This window comes from Corella eumyota, chromosome 2 (genome assembly GCF_963082875.1).
Source record: "Corella eumyota chromosome 2, kaCorEumy4.1, whole genome shotgun sequence".
In the NCBI taxonomy this organism is placed as follows: domain Eukaryota; kingdom Metazoa; phylum Chordata; class Ascidiacea; order Phlebobranchia; family Corellidae; genus Corella; species Corella eumyota.
The window spans coordinates 12900723-12910462 of record NC_137491.1 but is presented as its reverse complement, the minus strand read 5'-3'; the positions used below and the strand labels follow the sequence as shown (position 1 = coordinate 12910462).

Here is a 9740-nt window from a genome sequence, read left to right as displayed (position 1 = left end):
AAGTAATGAGTAATAGAAAATGCGTCACTTACTTATCAGTTCGCGTAATATTTAAACTTAATTTGACGTAGTATACAGAAACAATCCTAAAAATACCAAATTAGTAAATATTTAAAAAGAATAAATTTTTTTGTAATTAATAAATAAATTTCGATTTCAAAGCAGTCTAATTAAGAATTCTTAATAACTTATTTATTAAACTAAATAAAAAATTATCATAACGAAAATATGTTTTTTAATAAAAACTTTTTTGTTGGTTAAAATGGTGCGAATGTATTTAAACTAGATAGTTATATATTCTTTTCTTATTGTTGCCTGAAACAACAATTTCCTAGATTCCAATCAAGAAAACAAGTTGAAATTTTGCTGTTTGTAACATTTATTATTATTTAAGAGATTTATCTTTTGATCAAAGAACTTAACAATACCGGAAACCGCGTAACTTTAAGAATTGGGATACTATAAATTATCCACTGTGACGTCACAATTTTACAAGTCACGCGTACGCCATGAAAGTTTAATGCACCACGTGGATTATAATGACGTTTCTTAAACTAAAATGACGTCAGCAGTTTGCTTTAAAAAATAGGATTACGTGATGTCTGAATTGGTTTCAAAATTTTGGTTAAAATTTTTTTTTCGGATGTTGTGTTTTGTATGTTGTGACAGTTTATGTTATAAAATAAATTAACTTAACTTCAGTAATGATCATATTTGTTTATGCTTTTAATATAGTAAATATTGATTTTGGCACAACTCAAGTTTTGCAATACTTTGTATTGTGTTTAGTGTATTTAATAATATATGTGCATACTTTTTTAAACAAATTTTGTTTTAAATATTGTACATTAGTTTCATAATTTAATAATTATTTTAAATTTAAAAATAATAAAAGGAATTAACATAAAATTAAATTAAAATTAAAAGTTATTTATTACAAATACACAAATCCGAAGAATTTTTAAACGAGTCAAAAATCTTGTCCCAGTGTTTAAGGATATAACCTTTTATCATGCCCAAGTAGGGATCATGAAATGCTAAGTTGTGAGATCCAGGATAGGTATCTGGTTCTATCACCATGTCATCCGGCATTTGAAGTTTTCTACGCAGTATCCCAGTTATCCAAACGTCGTCTAAGTACCAAGGCTTATCAATGCGTGATATATCAAATAACTGTTTGACAACCGACAATGACGTTGTGTATAGACCGCCGTGACAGTAAGGCGGGAAAGTGGCCCATTTCCAGATGTCGGTGGGAATAAACCATTTTTCCTCCGAGTGGCGCACTGGAGTCTCGTTAATGCCCTTAACGAACCCACATATTATAGGAAAGGTAGGCCAGTTGTTGTCAATTATACTTGACAGTGCAATTTTAATGTTGTCAGCCAAAACCTTGAGATCGATAAGAAAATCATCATCAATGGAAGAGTACAAATACTCAGCGGGAAGATTATCTATAGCCCACTGCATTCCAGCTAACGTCTTTAAACCTATATTCCTGCAATCAAGTGAAAATAATTAAAGTGTTTTCAATTTATAACTGTAAATAAAAGTATGGCAATATACACAAGATTAAAAGTCACAAACTATAGCATGGAATTTGCATGTTCAATATTCTTATTAATTACTCATAATCATCTGGACCGTCATATTGTAAAATATCACCAAAACGTTGTTGTTCATTATTAATTAGAGCTATCGTTTCTTTGTCAACATCATCGTTTCCAACAATAAACACTGTAGATACCCTTCCGCCGTTTATGTAGCTCACTGACCCCCACGAGCGGCGTAAAATTTCTCGGCGATGAAAATTTTGTGCTGTTGATTTTACGAACATAACCATAGACCACTTAATATCTTAAATAAATTTGTGAGTTATTAAGTAATAAAAAAGTATTTATAAAAAAAGGGTTTCATTACATACGAATGGTTTTTAACAGAAAATTTTACAAATTAATTAAGTCTTTTAAATTTGTTTACAAACCTTTTGATTTGACACATGTTGAGGTTTCGCAAAAGAATTTGTTAGCGTTATATGGATGCAATTTATATTTGATTTTTTGGTTTATATAAGATGATTGTTTGTAAACCACTTTACTAAATCGGTTTAGCATTTTTTGTATCACTGTGCTAGTTAGATTCCGTACTAGTTTGTGTTTAGGCAATTTTATAAAGGGGTTTGTTGCTAATTTTAAAGGACTTGATTTCTCCTGCAATTTTCTACTACAGAACAAATAATTATAAAATGAATAAAATTTAATGACTGTTTGTGACATATGTTCTTTAAATAATGCTAAAATAAAATACTATTTTTATTTATTACCATGTATTTTATATTTTTACAACAGTGTAGTAAAAACCAAATTTCTTTTTATTTGTTAAATAATTTACTTTTATTAATGTATACAGCTATATCTTACCGTATTGATATATTTTTTTCATTGAGAAGACACATTACAAAGGCTACAAGAATAATCAAGTAAACTAATACTTTCACATACTTCATAATATAACTTATTTGTTCTTTTAGATTGCGCAATGTAATACTTGTTTAAGAAAGATTGCTTTTTATGCTACCCTTAACTGCGCTAAACATATTTTACAGTGATTTCTACTCTACATAATACGATGCGCATATTAAACTAATAAAATTATGGGCTTACAAGTAGACTAATAACATGAATAATTTGTATATCGATATTTACGTTAATTGGGTTAAATTGCTGTGTAAATCAGTTTAATGAGTGTAGTTAAAGCTTATAATTGTTAATGTTACGTCTGGCTAATACATCCGAAATAACCACATCATATTTAATATGAAACATAGGGTTGTATACAATGAAATTTATTTTTTTACAAACCAAATTTCTTATTTAAGCAGCATTGGGTTATTAAAAATAAGAATTTAAAATACCAGAATTACTCAAAAACATAAAAACAAAAAAAATTGAAAGACTGGTTTATTTAAAAAAACGCAAGGGTTTCAATTTTATACTTGACTCAGGAAAAGACTAATCAATAAAAAGTCAATTTCCGTTTGAAATGTGAAAGGATTTAAGTTGCTAAAAAACTTTTGCAAGAGCGTTGTGAACTATTGTGAATAAACTAACGCTTATATGAAGTTTATAAAACGGAATGTTTAAGCACATTGTTGTGTTTTATAGTCAATAACTAGCTTTGTTGCCTTTTAAAGCAAGTTTTTACATAAAAAGGATTGTCACATCTATTTGTTAATATTTAAATATATGACACATATCGGTATATATGATTTTTTAAACTTCTGAATTTTTTAAACATTTCTTTTAATCCCTACTCTTTGATTTTTCTAACCTTCATTTCAAATCGCCTTCGGGAAAAATTATTATTGTGGCCTCCCCTCCAATTCATTCCGTCAGTATAACTCGGGCGCCTGGAATAATAACTGTTGTAGCGGTTACAAGCAGGATACCACCACCCCACTATATGCAAATCAGCACAATTTCTTGAGTAGCTGCCGTGATAGGCATCGATAGTTGAAAATTGAGATCCACTGTATTGCGAGAGGGCATCGCCTTTAAAAGTTAACAAATTATTTTTTAAATTCAGTCGGTATCATACTGATCATGGATTGTAGCTGCTTAATATAAGTCATCCACGCTGTTTACATGTCCGATAGTAAAAGATTGCAATTAAATTTAAGTGTTTATATAATTTTTTAGGTTAAAATTACCAGCATTTCCATTGTAGCCACTGATGGTAATGGGGTAGTTTGTCGAAGAAGATCCAACATTAAAACGACTAAGACAAAAAAAAAAAGAAGATTAAACGCAACAATTTAAAATATTCTTTTCCTGTTTTCTAAAGTTTAAAAATTGTATTAAAAACCCGTAAAAATTTGTAATAATAAAAATATAAACCTGTATTTTGCGTATCTGGTTACGTTATCAAAATCCTTCATGTCAAATCTAACTTCGTGTAATCCCGATTTTAAAAGCTCGTGTATGTTGTCTAACCCTGAAATACTAAGCATCAATTAAAGTGTAAAGTTGTAATTTTTTACAAAAGAACTTGGGGTCGATACTTACCGTTGGTTTTATGTCACGCACACAAAAGTAGGATGCTAGTTGTATTTACTCATTGTTACATCAAAAAAAAGAAAAATAAAGCAATATTGTTATGTCAATAACATTCAATATGCTTAACGCAATTTATGGCTGGTTTTTAATAACAAGTTGTTTAACGTAAGGGTATACTTGAATAAAAAATACATAGGAAATAAAATGCCTAACTGCGAAGATGTAAGAATGTTCCCTTATAAATTTAACTACTACCTAGCCAAAAGTTAGTATCCAAATTTCCAAAACCGCGTTGATATTCTGTCCAGTTTTGATAAAAATCGTTGCTATCATCTACTCTTCTCTGAATTACCTGATAATGTTGTTGCCAATAAATAAACTTATTACCCAATGGAAAACAAATAGGTATTTAGAAAAGGGGATTATTTTCCACCATATAATGTAAAGCTATTACGTAGGGTAATAAGGAAAAAAGATAAAATTAAAAAGTTTGCAAAATTGGCTAAAATGGTTGTACATAAAAATGATTTTTTTTGGTAAATGGTTCTTATTTTAACAAAAAACTTACTGTCCATCCTCCACCATTTGTACTTTGATCACACAAAACTTTTAATCCTGTGTTGTTAGAAAAAGGATAAATCGTGTATTTTCCGAGACCAGTGACGTCATTAGTTGGAAATTCGCTGGAACAATCTTTTGACATCATAACGGTTATTCTATCTGCAAAAAAAATATGTTTTGCGATAATGTTTTATTAAAAATGACGCCTAAAATACATGATATTGCATTTTACTCACGGTCTAATGTCTTTAAAGTCTTTGCTAATTTAGAAACGTCTGGACAATCAAAAGGATCTCCTTTAGAACCAGTTACTCCCGCTCTTCCAGGTAAACCGGGCGGTCCAGCGGAACCGATCGCACCGGGCAATCCCGTGGGTCCAATGGGGCCTATTGGACCCATTTCACCTTTTTGTCCTTGGAAATCTTCCGAAAATTCACGATTTTCGGTAATTCTCATGTTGTCATTGGAGCAAGACAAGCGGCAGTTGACGTCAGAGGCAAAAGGTGAAACTTGAATTCCTTCTACATACCCTAACAGTATGCAGATTGCAACAGTTTTAATAATTGTTTTGAACATTATTAAGCCTTAAATGCTGATAAGGTAAATTGGGTTTAAGTATAATAAAAATGTTTTTTATATTCTCACAAACTAGTGTATATATTTTTTTGTATATTTTCTCGTTTATATATTTTTTTAATTTTAATGCAAATTTAACCTTTGCGTCTATTTAATTGCAAATTACATACGTAATATACGATTTTGAAAAGCATATTGCAGATAAAACTTATGTAACTTGCAAAAACAATAAAAAAATTAAAACAATTTTTAACTTTGGCGCAGGAAAAGAGTAATCAATACAATACCAATTTCCGTTTGGTATATAATGCAATTTTATTATTATTTAAGATAACATTACAAAACAAAATTCAATATTGTAACATTATGAAAGCTTAAAATTAAATTGTTTAAACCAGAAATTAATATAATTTCTTTCTTTACAAAAAGTTTACGATGCGACACATGCCTGTTTCATAGGTTTGTTTACTGCTAGTTATCAGACATAAACATTTTTAAAACACTAGGAATATACTGACATGGATACCGCGAATATTGACCCTCAATTTACGCAGTTTCAGGTATCTGTGTTTATCAGTTAAAAAAAATGGGCCTTAAGTTGTAAAAATATGCTTTGTTTATGTCTGTTTTGTGTTAATACATACGGTAAGTTGCCAAAGACTACATAGGGTTGAGTGTGCACGTATGCTTAATACTTACTTTTTTATTTCTCGTTTTTCCTCAGGCGGAAAGAAGTAAAAATTAAGCAATCTTGCGAAATAGAGTTACCATGAAATTTAATTTTGAGTCGAAATCTTAGATTTTAATATTAGTACTGATATTAGTATTAAAAAACAAAGTCAAAAATATTTTTTTGTTTGTTTATCATATTTAATTGTGTATTCATCAAATATTAAAGACCGATTTTAGACATTTTAAAGTTGGTTTAATGAATATCCTTATATTAACAATTCAAAAGCAAATTAAAAAAATATTTATTTGCAATTGTATTATACTTTATTGCTTGTCTATATAAATTTAAAATTTAAAGTAATCTTTTAAATTTTAATTATTAATTTAACATTATATTGAAAAAAGAAAAACGTGTTTAAAATTATTTTTTTGTATTTATTATAGTTAAGCTCTTCTCTTGTTAGTTAATTAAAAATTGAAGATAAATAACTTGCGCTTAAACTTAAGTTAATAGTTTCTTATAATGTCAATACTAAATATTCGGTTTAAAAATTAATTTTGAATTAAATTTTATAGATATTATTCGCTTTTGTAATTTTATTGATAGACAATAGGCCAAATGTTGTTATGTATTTATTATTTAAATATGTTTAGTCCTATCATTTATAACCTAATACTTCATTTATTAATTTATTTAATATTTAAAATTAAATTTTGTTTATTTATATCTATATTTCTTTTATTAGATGTTAATTAAAAATAATCAAACGATTTCAAACCATATTTTATTTATCAAATAAACTTGGTTAATATTGGTATGCTACAACATGTAGGTCACTATGAATTAAATTTAAATACGGAGTGGTAAGTATAAGATTTATGTATCTTACATTAAAATCATTAAAGTTGAAATTATATTAAAGCTTTTTTAAATTAATAACAGCATAGGTTTTTCTATAGTCTTAATTGAAAAACATCGCTACTAATGGATTTAAAAAGAATTGACGATCAATTAAAAGCCACCCAAAAAACACTTTATTTAAACTTTGTTGTAAAATTAACAAAAAATGTATATTAGTAGTTGTATAAATGACTAAAATTAATAAAAAAAATTTATTAACACTACAACTGTTTTTACAATAAAATTTTAATTTAATTAAAATGTCCGACTTAAAAAAATTTTTAAACATTTTTACAAAAATACATCTTTCTAAAACACTACTTTATTTACAGAAAAAATGGTTGTGTCCTTAAAATACTATGCGTTATTTTTTCGAATTTTGATTTCGATTTTTTTTAAGGAATATTCATAACCTAGCCACCGTTTCCAATTAATGCCCACGCTGCTAGCTGTATTTGCACCTTCGTGATACAAACCATTCGGGTTTGCATGGTGACAATTTTTATACCACCATCCTCCTTTGTATGACTTAGCACAGTTACCGCTTGATGAATCATGATCAGCATCAAATGTTGAAAATTGCTGACCGCTGTGCAGTGAAAAAGAATCCCCTGTTAAAACAAAAATTTCTTTTACTTTATATTATCATACTTTTAACTTTTTAATAAAAAAACGTTAAAAGTTGGTCGTGCAAACTATTTAAACTATCCTATTGTTCCTAGCTCTAGGACAATAAGCGTGGCTTAAACCAAAATTTGTTTACATTCGTAACCTTTCGTATAAAATAAATATTATTCAAAAATACCGATATTTAAAAATAAAATAATAATTTAAATTCGCTTAGCGAATATCAAAAACTAGTACATGCGTATAAAAATACTTACCAGCATCTCCGGTATAACTATCTGTTGTCATGACGTAATTCTCCGAAGAAGGTCCAACCGTAAATCGACTAGACAATATTAAAATGAATTAAACACAAGTTTAATTTAATTTGTTCTTTTGTTTACACTTATATGTTATCCCCTGCACGTTAACAATATGTAAATATAGAAAAATGAAAATATTTAAACCGGTATTTAGCATATCTATAGTTATTTTGAAAATTCTCCATATCAAATCTAACTTCGTGTGATCCTGCTTTTAAAAGCTCATGTATGTTGTCTAAACCTATGTTAAATTATTTAAATGGTTATACTAAATAGTAGATATAACTAAGAGTATATATTTTGGGCAATAATAAGTGTTTAAAAACTAAAAGATATTTTTGATTTTATTCCAGCTAATACCATATCGAGGTCGCTATTAAGTAAAACGCTAACTTAGTCAAATTTATGGGCAGGCACTAAAAATTGATCTGTATCATTTTTTTGCTGTAATTATGCTTAAATGTCTGAAATATGTATAAGGTAAATTTTTTTAATTATGCCTTTTATTAAACTAAAGTCTTTACCTAGCCAAAAGTTTGTATCCAGATTTCCAAATCCACGTTGATATTCCGTCCAGTTTCGATAAAAGTCAGTGCTATTATTTACCCTTCGTTGAATGACCTTAACATTTATATAAAACATGAATAAAAGGTAGTTACAGTAAATAATAGAAAAAAATAATGATGATGGCTAAAAATTACTGTCCACCCTCCACCATCCGTACTTTGATCACATAAAACTTGTAGTCCAGTGTTATTGGAGAAAGGATAAATCGTGTATTTTCCAAGACCAGTGTTGTTTATTCTGGGAAATTCGTCAGAACAATCTTTTGACGCCAGGCCTGCTAGATATCCTGCATTGAAATAGCATTTTAAAAACACGTTAAAATTTATGATTTTATTTTTTCTTACTTTCTAATTTGTTTAACTTTTTTACTAGCTCATAAACATCTGGACAATCACAGGAATCTCCTTTTGGACCAGGGTGACCAGGAGGGCCAGGTTGTCCAATAGGTCCGATAGGACCCATTTTTCCTGGAGTCCCTTGATTATATCGCGGAAGCCTCTGATTTTCAACTAGTTCTGTGTTATCGTTTGAACATGACAAACGACAGTTGACATCAGAAGCAAAAGGCGAGACATTAATACTCACAATACCCTTTAACAATGCGCAAATTGCAATCGTTTTAATTATTGACATTGACATCGTGAATTAATAATATTTTTTTAAAGAGCTGCAAAAATTAAAAAAATATGTTGTCTAATTTTTTTAGGTAAAAAATGTAAACCAAATCGGAATAATTTTTTCTACAACACGATAAATGTTTTGAAAAATAATTGCAACTATAATGATGAACATTATTATAATGTAACCTATCGGCCTAACTATCAAAGCCAGGGACCTACACTTTTATTCTTTGTTAATGAAACGCAACTTCAATAACTAATGGGCGTTTTGCTGAAAAACGGCGTTTTTAAAACTTAGCTTTAATGAAGGAAATGCTTATTTACATAATTGTGGCAAATTATTTATTTGAAATTGTCAGTGGGCAAAGATATAATGAACAATTTTAGACATTCAATAAAAATGATGGAAATTTCCTCACAGTTTCTTACATAAAATGAAAATTTTTTTGGATGTCGAAATTAAAGGATCACTCATTTAAAAATATTTCGAAAACGCAGAAAAATGGCAGACATTTCCATTAATAAAGTAAAGATGAAGGACAGTTCCTTACATCTTCCGCAGATTTGGGTATTAAATAGCATATATTGGTTTTTGGCCCATGCATGTCTGTTGTATGATGCTCAAGACTTTGTTTGCTTTTTTGTAATATTGACATGGCTCTTTTTATTGCTTACAGGAATTTGTCAAAAGTAGAGTTAATCAGTTTTTTTTTTAAATTTGCTTTCCTTCAAATTTTGATCAAAGCTTACAACAAACCAGTCCTAATTGTTGAAAATTAAGCCAAGGATGTTTTACTAATTGTAAAAATTGTGGATAAGCTTACGTAAACTAGATTAGGCCCACCTTTTTTCCTTCTCC

At 28.7% G+C, this 9740-nt stretch overlaps 3 protein-coding genes across 3 annotated transcripts; all 3 read right to left on the bottom strand.

Annotated features, from left to right (window-relative positions):
- Positions 1-927: 927 nt before the first annotated feature.
- On the bottom strand, positions 928-2114 carry LOC145742439 (beta-1,3-galactosyltransferase 5-like). Its single transcript, XM_082560217.1, has 3 exons — positions 1985-2114; positions 1629-1857; positions 928-1498 (listed from the first exon to the last, which is right to left on the bottom strand). Exons 1-3 carry the CDS (start codon positions 2112-2114, stop codon positions 928-930), a joined length of 930 nt encoding a protein of 309 aa, XP_082416343.1.
- Positions 2115-2835: 721 nt separating this feature from the next.
- Positions 2836-5204, bottom strand: LOC145743239 (microfibril-associated glycoprotein 4-like). Its single transcript, XM_082561158.1, has 6 exons — positions 4853-5204; positions 4624-4775; positions 4311-4407; positions 3897-3993; positions 3710-3777; positions 2836-3551 (listed from the first exon to the last, which is right to left on the bottom strand). Exons 1-6 carry the CDS (start codon positions 5190-5192, stop codon positions 3310-3312), a joined length of 996 nt encoding a protein of 331 aa, XP_082417284.1. The 5' UTR covers positions 5193-5204; the 3' UTR covers positions 2836-3309.
- A 1829-nt stretch (positions 5205-7033) lies between these two features.
- On the bottom strand, positions 7034-8920 carry LOC145742821 (microfibril-associated glycoprotein 4-like). Its single transcript, XM_082560641.1, has 6 exons — positions 8606-8920; positions 8396-8547; positions 8219-8315; positions 7839-7935; positions 7650-7717; positions 7034-7376 (listed from the first exon to the last, which is right to left on the bottom strand). Exons 1-6 carry the CDS (start codon positions 8898-8900, stop codon positions 7123-7125), a joined length of 963 nt encoding a protein of 320 aa, XP_082416767.1. The 5' UTR covers positions 8901-8920; the 3' UTR covers positions 7034-7122.
- Between the last annotated feature and the right edge of the window lie 820 nt (positions 8921-9740).

What these genes read in the sequence shown, in the direction of transcription:
- LOC145742439 (XM_082560217.1), bottom strand. Translation starts at nt 2,114, where the DNA reads ATGCTAAACCGATTTAGTAAAGTGGTTTACAAACAATCATCTTATATA. An exon ending in AACATGTGTCAAATCAAAAG is followed by an intron (nt 1,858 to 1,984) that starts GTTTGTAAACAA and finishes AATTTATTTAAG; the next exon opens with ATATTAAGTGGTCTATGGTT. An exon ending in GACGGTCCAGATGATTATGA is followed by an intron (nt 1,499 to 1,628) that starts GTAATTAATAAG and finishes ACTTGATTGCAG; the next exon opens with GAATATAGGTTTAAAGACGT.
- LOC145743239 (XM_082561158.1), bottom strand. Translation starts at nt 5,192, where the DNA reads ATGTTCAAAACAATTATTAAAACTGTTGCAATCTGCATACTGTTAGGG. An exon ending in GGATACTAACTTTTGGCTAG is followed by an intron (nt 3,994 to 4,310) that starts GTAGTAGTTAAA and finishes TTAGTATTTCAG; the next exon opens with GGTTAGACAACATACACGAG. An exon ending in ACCAGATACGCAAAATACAG is followed by an intron (nt 3,778 to 3,896) that starts GTTTATATTTTT and finishes TTTTTGTCTTAG; the next exon opens with TCGTTTTAATGTTGGATCTT.
- LOC145742821 (XM_082560641.1), bottom strand. Translation starts at nt 8,900, where the DNA reads ATGTCAATGTCAATAATTAAAACGATTGCAATTTGCGCATTGTTAAAG. An exon ending in AAAGTTAAACAAATTAGAAA is followed by an intron (nt 8,548 to 8,605) that starts GTAAGAAAAAAT and finishes ATTTCAATGCAG; the next exon opens with GATATCTAGCAGGCCTGGCG. An exon ending in GGATACAAACTTTTGGCTAG is followed by an intron (nt 7,936 to 8,218) that starts GTAAAGACTTTA and finishes AATTTAACATAG; the next exon opens with GTTTAGACAACATACATGAG.